At 38.9% G+C, this 14,699-nt stretch overlaps 1 protein-coding gene across 3 annotated transcripts in view; it reads right to left on the reverse strand.

The window, feature by feature from the left end:
* Nucleotides 1–14,699, reverse strand: part of dnah10 (dynein axonemal heavy chain 10) — a 677,292-nt gene that overhangs the window by 115,092 nt on the left and 547,501 nt on the right. For all 3 annotated transcript variants that reach the window (XM_069933473.1, XM_069933472.1, XM_069933474.1), the window contains one exon: nt 5,288–5,561. In XM_069933473.1, the coding sequence (XP_069789574.1) occupies nt 5,288–5,561 (274 nt within the window). The remainder of the gene's footprint in view (nt 1–5,287; nt 5,562–14,699) is intronic.

The raw sequence follows: 14,699 nt of genomic DNA on the forward strand, positions 1-14,699 counted from the left end.
AAGACAAAGGAGCATAAAAATGTAAAGTATCTGTCAGTTTAATTGGAGAAAAGGGACCAGGTAAATGTTTCAGCTAGTAAAAACACAATGCTGGAGAAACTCAGCTGGTCAAACCATGACCTTTAATTGTTTTATTTGGATTTCTCAAGAAAAGGATATATTCTTGACTTCAACCCAAAAGAAAATTTTAGCTTTTAGCTCGCTGATAGCTAGACAAGCAATTCTGATGAAATGGAAGTATAACTCTTCATCCACCCATATCCAATGGTTACATGATATTAAGTCTTACCTAAGTTTGGAAAAATTAGATATAACATCAAAAATGTAAGGTTTGAATTTGATAAGATGTGGGGCCTATTCATGGATTATTATCATAACTTGAAGATTTAAGGTGTACAGATGCTCTGGAGACTCTCTGTCTGGTATATGAAGGTCATCGTAAGAACCAAAAGCTCATCTTTGGTTGTGGTTGGGCAGCATCCCACGGGCGACGACAGCATCCTGAAGATTAGTAAGCCGCACTTGGCCATGTTGACTGTTGGGTGTGTGTGCTGATAGGAGGATGCGCAAAGGCCGGCACCATTGCAGTTCTGGAAGAGCATAGCAATGCCCATGTGGTTGGCTCAGTGCCAGTAGAGAGCAGTTTAGCGAGGACCAGTGCATCCTTCAATAAGCATGTGCACCTGGCTCTGTGTCTCAAGCTAGCATTTGGAGCCAGGAGCCAACATGTTCAAAGGAGCACATGCAGTGGTTTTGGGCACACTTAAAAGGAGGTTCGCTAGGGCGTCTACAGTTTAGAAACCGGAGTAGGGTAAATTAGGGATCGACAATTTCTATTAACTGTTTAAGCATCATTTAAGTATTTAAGTATCATTTCAGAATTGTTTTGGCTTCATTAACTTTTATATGAATGTTTTGGTGTTAAGAGTCTATTATATAGAATATCAGGACAGAAGGTTACAAGTTTTGCATGTTAATAATAAAGGATTTAAATACAATTGAAATTGTATTGGAAATGATTGAAAAAGCATCGCAGACAAATCCATAACTTAGCCTACAAGTGACTATAAAAGTGAATAGAAAGAAAGTCATGATTTGATTCATATCTATATAATTGATACAAGTTAACCTTGTTTAGAGGGTGGGGTTATTTCATTTTTTAAATTTTTTCATTTTATTAGTAGAGAAAACAGATAAAGTGGAGTTTAATTGTGGATCATCAATATTGATCATATCATAGAATAAAACAAAATTATTTGAGAAGTATACATTCCTTTTTTTATATAATTATATCTTAACTTTTAAAAAAAACTATTAATTTTGGTTTTATTATGTGGAATGGTTTCATTGTTAATATAATCATAGAATTTGATGTTTTGATTAGGATAAGTTGTAAATATTTGTGGTTATACTTCTGATTTATAATTTTCATGTGATAAGTATATGACGATTGATTTAGGTTATTCATTACAAGTCCATGTATAAAGAGTTTTTTTCTATTAAACTCAATAAAAATATTTTAAAAAGAAATAAATTAACAACCATTTATTTATAAACAGCGACTCCAAGTTTCAGATTCTTCAACAAAAGAAAACATCCTCTCTACATCCACCCTGCCAACATTCCTCAGGATCTTCTATTACCCCTTTTACACAGATGATGAAAGTCATATTATCCACCTTTTAAGCACTTTGAAGGCAGATTGGGGGGGGGGGGGGTCCTGAATTTACCTGGCTTTAATCCGCCTAGGTAAGTAGTGTCAGAAGTGGAAAGGGGCTAACCCTAATGTATATGTCCCGCCTCTTTTGCTTCTGAAAGTCAGCTTGCTGTGTAAAAGGACTCATCAACCCGGCTTTTCTCTGTTCTGTGTGGACAAGCAAGTCAGCTTCCAGAGACAGGTCATGTATATGACATAATGCAGATTTTCAGTGTAAAAAATGGCTTATGTTTAATTAAGCCCCCTCTGACTCTTCTGCACTCCAGTGGATAAAAATTTAGGTCTTCCAATTTTTTCTCAAAAGTCAACCTACCTATTTCAGGGATGGGTCATGTGAACCTTTCCTGGCTGCTAAGAAATGAATCTCAGGAACTATATTTAGACAATCAAATCAATACTTGATTTGTACAACTGTTCATACATTAAGACAGGTTATATTGACACCTCAAGGTTGAAAGAATAATCTAATCAGATTGTTTAAAATGACAGTTCAATAAAACAGGGAAAGTAATTGCTTTGATAACAATACAGATTGAGGGCATAATCTGGATGGTGTAGGGGTAACAGCAGGAAATACTTTTTGCATACAGCTATTTTCCAAGAAATACAATTTTAAAAATTTTATTTCCAGCAGGGTAGAAGCTAATTCCAACCATTTAAATCCATGTGCCTTAATTATATCCAAATTTACCTACAGACTCCACATGCTTTAGTGGGTTGGAGGAAACCAGGGCATCTGGGGATATCCCATGCAGACACAGGGAGAACATAGCAGCCCTAGATTTGAACCCAGGTTGCTGGCGCTGAAATAGCGTCGCACTAACTGCTGTGTTAACCCTGTCACCCCATTAACTGAAGTTGAGGGACAGAACGGGGTTAATCTGAGCAAAGAGTATAAATCAGCAACTGATCCTGTCTAGAGTGGCACTTGAATTACAGCACTTTATAGTTTGATTTTTAAAAGTGCACTCACTGCTCCCTGATGCAGGAAGGAACAGCCAACCTGAGGACAGCATGAACAACAAAATAATATTCCTAGATAATTGATGGGTAGTGATGTTGATTCATATCATCCAAGACAGTGGGGAGAACCTTGATAAAGGGTTCTGACCCAAAATGTTGACTGGCCATTTCTACCCATGGATGCTACCTGGCCTGCTCATTTCCTCAAGCAGCTCTTTTTTTTTTTTACTGGGGAGACGTTCTTGTTTCTTCTCCAATTAGTGGGATCATTCACATTCTCGAATGGGGAGACACAGGGGCCTGGTTTAACATTTCACCCAAAATTGTCACCATGTCGCATTCATCACTGCAGTGGAGTGCAGGCTGGATCCTGGTTCTTAGCTTACTAATGTTGGACTTGAATCCTCAACCCTCGAACTCTGGGATTCAGTACCAGAACTGAGCCATGGCTGACACATACCATATAAAAATTATATTTATGCAACAGGCAGTCAATTGTAACTTAGAACTTTACAAGCCAATTATTTTCAGGAACAGTAATGTGGAGGGTGACATGACCCCCTTCAGCGGGAGCCCAGTATTTTGTGGAGGAGGCATGGCTTTCCTTCCTATTGCTGGTGGTCGCACAGCCTCCCCAGCTGAAACTCATTTGGAAGTCACATTATCTGTCAGTAGATGGTGTACATTTTGTTTTATTCAAAGTTACAAAGTTTTAGACAAAGTTACAGTTTGCAGGTGGAGTGTCAGTTAAGATTGGGTCAGACCAATGGTCAGTGCACACCTTGCCATTGGCTGATTCAAATCACCTAGACCCTTATTGGCTAGAGCCCTGTATTTAGCATCACCACAGAGGACACTCACCCTCTCTGCCTGGTGGTGGAAGCCCCAGACACTACTCCATGCAAAGTCGCAACTGCAGACATCGCTTGCAAGGGTCGTGGGTAAGGTGCAAGCTGCACTGAAGCTGAGCCGTGGTATTGCTATTGCTCAAATTGCTATAGATCAATACTGTCAGTAGAGCTGCTGCTCTCAACTGATCAGGGGTCCAAGAGTGTGCTTACACCCCTGTGTGTCTAGTGGTACCAGATCCACCTCAGGGGTCTGGGAGCGTATGTTTAACCCCTACTTATAGGGTGCAAATGTCTCCATCGCCTGAGTGAATGAATAATTGTGTACTGTTTAACGTTCTCTCCGATTGTTTCCTGTTACAATTTTTCCCATGCTCCCTTATAAATTGTGCCTGTATGTTCCCACGCTCCTTTATAAATTGTGCGTGTATGTTCCTATGCTCCCTTATAAATTGTGCATATATGTTCCCATGCTCCTTTATAAATTGTGCTTGTATGTTCCCATACTCCCTTATAAATTGTGCATGTATGTTCCCATGCTCCTTTATAAATTGTGCGTGTATGTTCCCATGCTCCCTTATAAATTGTGTGTATGTTCCCATGCTCCTTTATAAATTGTGCGTGTATGTTCCCATGCTCCCTTATAAATTGTGTGTGCATGTTCTCATGCTCCTTTATAAATTGTGCGTGTATGTTCCCATGCTCCCTTATAAATTGTGTGTGTATGTTCCCATGCTCCTTTATAAATTGTGCGTGTATGTTCCCATGCTCCCTTATAAATTGTGTGTGCATGTTCTCATGCTCCTTTATAAATTGTGCGTGTATGTTCCCATGCTCCCTTATAAATTGTGTGTGTATGTTCCCATGCTCCTTTATAAATTGTGCGTGTATGTTCCCATGCTCTTTTATAAATTGTGTGTGTATGTTCCCATGCTCCTTTATAAATTGTCTCTTATTAATTGTTGTGTTAATAAAGTTACATTTGATTGCAAACTCTTGTGTCCAGACTTGTCTCTCTTTGAACCCACTGAACCTGACACTTTCTTAACCAAACACCTGGCCAGACGTTATCTCACCTTCCAATCAAGGTCAAGTCCACTCACAGTTGAGGTTACCTTATGATTAGCTATCTTAGATACATTACCTCATTTGGTCACACCAATTGAGCCCCCTCCCTCCCCCCCACACGCCCCCCCCCCCCCCCACCTTCCAGCCGGCTGCAGTATAAGGCTCACATTGAGCAGTTCTTTCTCTTTTTCCTCTGGGAATGAAACCCTAGCTCCACTCCAGGTGGGTGATGCTGGAGAACCAATTGTAAGGTGTGTGCCATTAAAGTGTGGGGGCTACTGTGGTGCATACCTGAGGAGGACTGTTTTGCCATACTCGTTATTATCAGTGTAGTTACACTTTGTAGTTAATTAGGGCACTGTGCCTGCTAGTGAGCAAGTGGTGTCAGGTACTGTTTATTTTATCCCTACGCTTATATGCGAGAAATACGATTAGTAGTGAGCTTTTGGGAGTAGCAAATATCGGTTGTTCAGCTGCATATGTGTTACTGTGATTCCTGTTGCAACTTCCCCCCTTCCCTCATGTGTAAATAAAGATCTATATGATTAAACTATGTTCAGACTTGTCACTTATTGCCGCACCCCCCCCCCCCACCCCCCCACCATCCCCAAACTTGTTCTCCACATCACAGGAACTATAATTTAACAGTAGATTTGAACAACAATATTGTAGCAACATTCACACTACTAACCTGTGCAGCCATAATTGTACATATTAAGAGTCAATGCATTCATGATGTTCTTCAATCGCTTTTGAAGTATCGAGTCAGGTAAAGATTTGCGAAGAGACAAGTCAAAGACCTCCAGGAAAGATGCCAGAGAGTATTGGTACATATTGTTAACCAGTGCCATCTCTGACAAGACAAAAAACAAAATTGCTCCTCTTTTGGCAGCGGGTCGATATCCATCTCTCAATTTGTCTATATCTATTGCAGTCTTTTCCGCCAGTTTTAACTTTTCAGACACCTGCCAACAAGAATGAGTTTATATTTGTGAAATATTTGAGTTAGTGTAGTATGAAATAATCCATCACTGTTTTTATTAAGCTGTTCTTTGCTCTTTGTTTATGAAAATAGAGATAGCAAGGACAAGACCACATTGCTCATATTTGGAGAAACTGAACTGAGGAGCAGTGAACAAACTTGATTACCACATGTTCTGGGAATATTTGCTCATTACGTGGAAGTTCAGATAGCCTCTTTCTTCTAGCATCTCTTTTTCTGTCTTCACAAGATACTTGAATATTCAGAGTCAAAGCTGTGATCAACACAGGCAATAACACAAGAGAGGCACAAGGTGAGTGAGCAGTTATGTCCTTATGGTTTAGGCTTTTTGAAACTAATTATTATTATGTGGTTGAGAAGTTAATGGAGGAGGGAAAATTTCAGCTTTATAAATAATTGGGATCTCTTCTAGGGTGAGGTAACCTGTACAAGAGAGACAGGATACACTGGACACGAACCAGAGAGTTCCTCACAAGGGAATCTGCTAGGCTTTAAACTAGATTGGCAGAGGGGTTGTGATTCAAGATGGAGAGAAGAGGACCAAAAAGGTTTAAGGACAGTGAAGAAAGCAAAGGGAGAGTGTTGAAGCAGAACAGAATGGAGGGCATGTGGTAAGGCAGGTAAACATTGAGTTTATTTTCATGCAAAATGTATGATACCGAAAGTAGCTGAGCTTAGGGTGTGAATAGAACAATGGGATACTGTAGTCACAATGGAGAAGTAGTTGAAGAAGGATAAGGACTGGCAGTTCAATATTCCAGGGTGCCATATGTGATAGGAACAGGAAGAAGAGAGGTAGGGGTTGCAATATTAGGCAAAAAAGATACCGTAGTAGTCTTCAGAGAGGGTATTGTTGGAGAACTATCACATGATGCACTGTGGATGGATATCAGGAACAAAAAGGAATAGTCACTTTGATGAGTGTATACTATCGAGCCCCAGTCATCAAGAGCTAGACATGAGGAGACAGTTCTTCAGACAGAGGGTAGTAGGCATATTGTACAAGCTGCCAGCTTCCCTGAAGAAACATGTGGATAACTACATGAATGGGAAAGGTATAGGCCCAAAGCAGTGGAGAGACTAATTCTGGAAGGTACTTTGTTGAGCATGGAAAAGTTGGGCCTATTTCTGTGCTATAAGACTCCATTGCTCTAACTTCTGCCCATTGGTCTGCCAGGCCATTCACCAAATAATAGAAATGACTACTTCTATTCAAACTAGTTTTTAAGAAATTAATTAAAATAAGCATATCATACAAATTGTGCTTCTTAATAGTTATCTCAAAGTGTTGAACTGTACATTTAGAACCATAGAACATTACAGCACAGAAACAACTCATTCAGCACTTCTCATCTGTGCCAAACTATTATTCTGTCTCGTCCCACTGACGTACCCATTCCATATTCCTCCATTGCCCTCCCATTGATGTACCTGTTCAAATTTTTCTTTAATGCTAAAATTGACCCGCATTCACCATTTCAGCTAGCAGTTCATTCCATACTCCCACCAGTCACTGTGTGAAGAAATTCCCCCTAATATCCCCCTTAAACATCTCCCCCTTCACCTTTAACCTATGTCCCCTGGTTTGTATCTCACCTAACTTCAGTGTGTAGCGGCTCACCAGAGGGTTAATTGAACCAGCTCGGGAGATTCCAAGTGTCATGAGGTTATGATGTCACAATGCGATAACGTCATTTGGAACACGTGGGTTTTAAAAAGCTGAGTGAGACTGAGTAAACGACTTTTACTGAATTTCAACTAGATTACATCTATTCATTTTTTCATTCTTCATTTCGCACTGCAACACAGTTGCTACATTGGTGACACCGACGGGCCCAAATGAATTTTGGACCCAAGATGGACAATGCAGTGGTTTTGCTCAAATTACCTGTCTTTTGGACCACTCAACCTAAAAGTACAAAATAGAAGTGGACGGCACTAAGTACTATCATGTGGTAAGCGCCCTCGACCAGCACACGGCCAATTGAGTAGTAGTTTCCTTCAGGACCCACCAGGTCTTGGCAAGGATGAAGCCCTAAAAGCCCTCCTTCTCTGGATTTACGACCTCTCACAATACGAGTGAGCTGCATGGCTTCTCCATATCGATGGCCTGGGGAACCGCACCCCTTCAGACTTAACGAATGACATGTCGGCACTGGCAGATGGCCATAGGCCTTGCTTGCTCTTCAAGCAGTTGTTTTTAGAGCATATGCCAGAAGGCATCAGCCTCACGTTGGCTGACAAGCCTTTGATAACCCTCGTACTGTGTCCACCTGTGCAGCCATTCTTTGGTGTGTGAAATAGCAAGGTGCAAGGCACACAGAAATTAGTGCTGTGTCACACCCAAAGGCCCAGGCTCCACAAGTACTGATGATGAGGGCACACAGTCCCCTGGACCAGCATGACTCCATGACAATGGCTACAAAGGCTGGCCAACGCCAAATCCTACTCTACGTCTGGGACGAACTCTTCCAGCGCAAATTTCTGTCGACATGGGTGCAGAGGTTAGTGTCATTCCTCCTTCAGACTTTAACACCTGTACCAGGATCACGGGTCCAGCATTCACTGTGGTGAATAACAGTTTAATTTGTATGTATGGCACACGAACTATACCCCTGAAATTCGGCGGCAATAAGTTCACATGGAAGTTCATTCTTGCTGCTATGTTCCAGTCATTGCTGGGTGCTGACTTCCTCAGAGCCCACTCACTGTTGGTGGACTTAAAATGGCAGCAGTTGGTGAACACCACAACATTCCAGACTTTTCACCTTGGAAAAGCCAAACTACCTGCCCCATACCTAGACACCATGGAGTACTCGAACAATGAATTCGCCAAACTTCTTGCAGAGTTTCCGGACATCATCATTCCCCACCTCTCCACTGCCACACCTAAACATGGCATCACACACCACATCCTCACCCAAGGACCTCCTCTACGCACCCAAGCCCAATGCCTGCCACCTGACAAGTTGAGACTTGTAAAACAAGAATTCCACAAAATGGAGGAACTTGGAATCATACTCAGGTTTGATAGCACTACATATGGTGCCCAAAGACATGGGAGGCTGGAGACCTTGCAGGGATTACAGGCATCTCAACGACACTACCACTGCAGACCGCTAGACTGTGCTCCATATACAGGACTTTACAGCTAATCTTCATGGAGCCAGGATATTTTATAAAATTGACTTGGTGTGTGTAAATTCCGTAAACTCAGAGAATATGCCAAAGACTGCCATCATAACACCTCTTCAAATTTTTTGATAATGCCTTTTGGGCTCAAAAATGGTGCACAAACATTCCAGTGATTGATGGATGCAGTGGAGAATAGCATTGACTTCATTTTCATGTACTTGGATGACATACTCATCACCACTCACTCCCACAAAGAGCATCTGCATTTACTCTGCCACCGCCTACAGGAGTTCAGGCTACCTGTGAATCCCTCCAAGTGCAAATTCAGACAGTCCTCTATCGAGATCTTGGGTCATCAGATCAGTAGCCAAGGTGTTGTTCCATTGCCTGGCAAGGTGGAATCTATTCTCAAATTCTCGAGGCTCGATACCATCAAAGGACTCCAGGAATTTGTGACAATTTCTATTGTCCCTTTCTACCCTCTGCAGCTGATACTATGAAACCCCAAAAACCCCATACTATGTGCTCCCAAAAAGACACATGGTCCGCTTGAACATTCAGGAAAGCTCAGGGAAGCTGGGGGGCAATTCTCTCAAAAATTGCCCAAGCTTGTCTGCTTTTCCACTCACCTCCCTGAACGTGGTTTTGAGTTCAGAGTTGCACTGCAGGTCAATGAGCTCCATTTGAAGCACAGGAGGGGCATCTTGCACATCAAAGGAGAAGGGGTCCGCAAAAATTTGAAATGTGGCTCTGTGCATCTTGAAGTCTGCAAATCTGTGATCAAATTCCTCCTGTAGCATCAAAATGACATCCACATACTTCTCACCACTGAATGGTGTGCCTGAATCCATGAGTGCCTTGCATGCTGGGAAATGGCAAAGGTTTGTCTGAGAAAGCTGGGCTTTCCATAACATAAGTTTTGCAGAGAATGCTCTCACGTTGTCATCGGCAGCACTGACAAGTTGCCCCTGGCCTTGTAACTTCTTGTTCAGTACATTAAGCTCATGTGTAATATCAACAAGAAAAGCTAAGTCCATGAGCCATTTGGAATCACTTAGCACGGGAACAGCAACCCCATCTTTCTCCATGAAGGCTTTCACTTCCGCTCTCAACTCAAAAAACCTCTTCAATATGTTTCCCCTGCTGAGCCAACGTGCCTCGGTGAAGTAGAGCACATCCCCATAATCTGACTCCATTTCCTCTAAAAAAGCTCGGAAACCTCTGTGCTTTAAGCTCCTGGATCTGATTTGGTTGATGCATTTCACAACGACAGACATCACATTGTCAAACTTCAGGCATCTGCTGCAAAGAGCCTGCTGATGGATAATGCAGTGCAGAGCAATGGCCTCCTCCACACTCTCCTCTTTCAGTTTTTTTTTACAAGTGCCACCAGTCCATTTTTCCTCCCTGTCATTGATGGCGCTCCATCGGTTGTTATTCCAACAAACCTCTTCCATGGCAAACCGACATTCTCAATGGCATTACACAGCTGGTAAAATATCTCCTGAGCGGTGGTCTGGCCATGCATTGGAATTACTGTGAGCAACTCCTCTGTGACTTCAAAATTGTCATCAACACCACGAACATAGATTGCGAGCTGGGCAGTGTCGGTGATGTCTGTGGTCTCATCAAGAATGACTGAGTATACACTGAAACATTTTGCTTTCTCACACGGTTGATCATTAACGTCACTTGACAGGTCAGAAATGCGCTCTGCTACGGTGTTGGCAGAAAGGCTGATGTTGCTAAACTGACCTTTTTTTTTCTGGACAGACAATACTTGCAGGCTGTAATATGCACTTTTTGACAAATTCACCTTCTGTGAATGGCTTTCCTGCTTTAACAATCATCTCACTAACCATGTAGCTAGCTTCGACTGCTGCATCATTCTCTTCGGTTGCTTTCTTAAAGAAATCTTGTTGCCTCACTAGACATGTTTTAAGATTAGCAACCCGGTTGGTTCTCTCATCTCCTTGGTATTTTGCATACTCCTCAGCATGTCTAGCTATGTAATGACGTTTCAAATTGTATTCTTTGTGCACTGCAATTTTCTCTGTGCAAATAAGACACATCGGGATACCCCTGTGCTCAACAAAGAAATATTGCACTTCCCACTTTTCCTGAAATTGTCTGTGCTCATCACCAATCTTTCTCTTCACTGCAGGCTTTGAAAAAGACATGTTTGGGGCTGTATAATATATATATAATTCCACTTGGTGTCACTGTTGCGTTGAAGTTTCAGTGTTTAGCCGATGCGTCTTTTCCGCTTCTTTTTCTGTCCCACTGAGCAACAACTTCCGGGTTCAGACTGGACACCGAAGCGCATGAAGCGGGAGCGGCTGCAAAATTTGCGCATGTGCTGCGTGCATATAATGACAAATAGAAAATGCACACAAATATGCTTATATTCGCAATAAGCCCAGCCGATGTCCCGCCCCCGAGAGCAATATACCCCACCGTGATTGGTAGGTTCGTTCAGCTCCGCACACAACACTGAAAAGTGCCAATCATATAAAACTCGCGGGCCGCACTAACATTAAACTTTCATATTAAAGCGGGGCCACAAACTATCGTCCCGAGGGCCGCAGTTGGCCCGTGGGCCGCAAGCTTGAGACCCCTGATGTAAGGTATACCACATTGAATCATTAATTGATCAAAAGACATCAATCTATTATTATCATAACAATCCCCCAAATTCGAGATTCCCTTGTAATACCATATATTTAAAAAAAAACATAAAGGATTAATTACTGTTTTTAATGAAAGAATATATCCATCAATTCCAAATGTTCAACAAATGTTTTAGTATCAGAGGTTCCTTATCTATTACATTGGATTTAAAATCCAATTTATAAGTAAACTCATCTGGTTTAACTTCTCATATCTTATTTGGCTCAATATCATCCCATGATGGTATAATTTTAACAAACATAAAAACTAAAAATCTTAATTGCGTTGCTCTGCAATAATTCTTAAAATTGGAAGTTGTAATCCTCCTTGTTCTTATTTCCATGTTAATTTTTCTAATGACTTTCTTGCCATCTTCCCTTTCCAAAGAAATTTCAAAACTTGCTCATTTAAATCTTGAAAATTTTTTTGAAGTTGTGATAGAGGTAAAGTTGGAATAAATATTGAATTCGTGGAAAAATATTCATTTTAATACAATTAATGTAATCGGTAAACATACCCATTTCTTTAAATTTTCCTTGATATTTTTAAGTAATGGAATTTTTTTTCAAATTAGCATCACTAAGTACACCTAAATATTTAATTTTATCTGTCCATTTAAAACCAACCGCTTGTCCACATTGTAAATAATCTCCTTTTACAAGTTCCATTAGTTCACTTTTATCCCAATTTATCTTATATCCCCAAATTTTCCCATATTTTAACCAATGACTATAGTGTCTTGGTAATTATATTTGTCATTGAGTTAAATATACTAATACATCATCAGCAAATAAACTAATTTTATCAGGTACATGATTTATCTTATATCCTTTTAATTGTTGATCATTTCTAATCTTTTGTGCAAGTGATTCTATAGCTAAAGCAAACAAAGATGATGATAAAGGACACCTCTGCCTACTAGATCTTTTTAAAATATTGAGATATCTGTCCATTAGTAATCACTTTAGTATTTGGACTTCTATATAAGGCCTTAATCTAATTCACAAAGTTAATACCAAAACTAAATTTACTTAACACCTTAAATTAAAAATCCCACTCTAATCTATCAAAAGCTTTTTCGGCATCTAAAGCTACAATAAGACTTATATCTTCTTTTTTTCTGAGCTAAATGAATTATACTTAATAACCTTGACTATATTCTATGAAGTTTGTCTATTTTTAACAAAACCCATCTGATCCTTAAATCAGGAAGATATTCATGAATGCTATTCACCAATACTTTTACTACAATTTTATAATCTACATTTAACAAAGATATAGGCCTATAAGAAATAGGCCTTAATGGGTCCCTACTATTTTTAGGAATAACCATGATTATTGCCATAGAAAATGTTTCTGGAAGACAATGTTGTTTAGAAGCTTGTTCTATTACTTTCATAAATAATAGAATCAATAAATCTTTAAACGCTTTATAAAATTCAACTGGAAACCCATCTTCACCTGGAGATTTATTATTATTTAAACTTGTAAGAACATTATAAATCTCCTGCTCAGTAAAAGGGCTCTCTAATAGATCTAAATTTTCTTATGTCTGACATATAATTATCTATAGCTTCTTCATCTTGTAATGAATCAGATATATATTCCCATAAAATTCCTTAAATACATCATTAATTTTTGTGGCTAATATGTCACTTCATCATTATCCTGTTGTATAGCATTAATTGTTCTAGAAGATTGTTCTGCTTTTAATTGCCAAGCTAAAACTTTATGTGACCTTTCCCCTAACTCATAATATTTCTGCTTTGATTGTAATATCATTTTCTCTGTTCTATATGTTAACATTGTATTATATTATAATTTTTTTATTTGTTAAAATTCTATATTTATCCTCAGAAAGATTTTTGAATTTATTTTTCCAATAAAGATATCTCCTTTTCCAATTTGTTTATATCTTTTATTTTTTTTTAAAGTTTTTAAGAATAACTTAAAATTTGACCTTGTAAATAAGCTATCAATGTATCTCAAATAAACATATTATCTACTGAATTTAAATTAGTTTCACAAAACAATTGAATATAAATAAACAAAAATCCAGTCTCTTCAGTAATATAGAATTCAATCTCCATCTATAAACTAAATATTGTTTTTCTTCAAATTCCAACTCAATTAAAAGAGGAGAATGGTCAGATAATAATCCACAGCAATCACTCTTAATTGATTTTGAGTAGAAAGGAAGAAAAAATTAATTCTAGAATGTGTATCAAATCTGCTAGAGTAAAAAGAATAATTCCTTTCCGTAGGATGCATTCTTCTCCATTAAAAATAATAATGTTTTAGCTGCCTTTAATTTCACTATATGACCTGATGACTTATCCAATAGAGGTTCTAAATAAAAATGAAAATCACCACCACTAAAACATTTTCGTGTACATTCACTAAATTAAAAAAAGTATCTTGTAGAAATTTCTGATCATCTAAATTTGGTGCATAAATATTCAATAAAGTCCATTCTTCAGAAAATATTTGACATTTTACTATATCTTCCTGCCGGATCTGTAATTACACCTTGGATTTTAACTGGTAACTTTTTTGTAAATAAAATTACAACTCCCCTAGTTTTAAAATTAAATGTAGAAAAAGCTACTTGACCTACCTAATCTCTTTTCAATTTTAATTTTTCACATTTAGTTAAATGAGTCTCTTGTAAAAAAGCAATATCTACTCCTAATTTGTTGATACACGATAATACTTTCTTTCTTTTTGGGGGTCCATTAATCCCATTAATATTAAAACAATATCTTAATGGTTTTACCCATTTTTTCCCAAATTATTAATGTGCATTCCTATCCAGGAAAAATTCCCATAAATTAAATTGGTCTGAGGTGTCATCGTCTGCAATCCAAAAACACTGAACTTATTCAAAATAAAAATATTATGTAAAAGTATTGAGTCAATAAACCAAAAAAATAAGAAAACCCTCCCTCCTCAAAATGACAAAAGGGCCAGCATTACTACCCTCCATTTTACAGTTGCGGTTAAACCATGAAAACATAAGTAGTCGTCAGAAACTATCAAACACAACTCCGACTCCCGGGGAAAAAGAAAAAAAAGTTAAAGAAAGAGGAGAACATACTCCCCATTTTAATAAATCATTTGAACAAGTCCTCTTGTTGTAGGCAAGCCATGGCAGATCGTTAACAAAATATAATTGTTGAAGAAGACATTCTGGTGATCTGGAATAAAAACTTTCAGAGTTGCTGGATATTGCAACACAAATCTATAACCTTTATCAGACAAAGACTTCTTAACCGGATTAAATTATTTCCTCCTC

Source organism: Narcine bancroftii, chromosome 4 (assembly GCF_036971445.1).
Source record: "Narcine bancroftii isolate sNarBan1 chromosome 4, sNarBan1.hap1, whole genome shotgun sequence".
Taxonomy (NCBI): Eukaryota; Metazoa; Chordata; class Chondrichthyes; order Torpediniformes; family Narcinidae; genus Narcine; species Narcine bancroftii.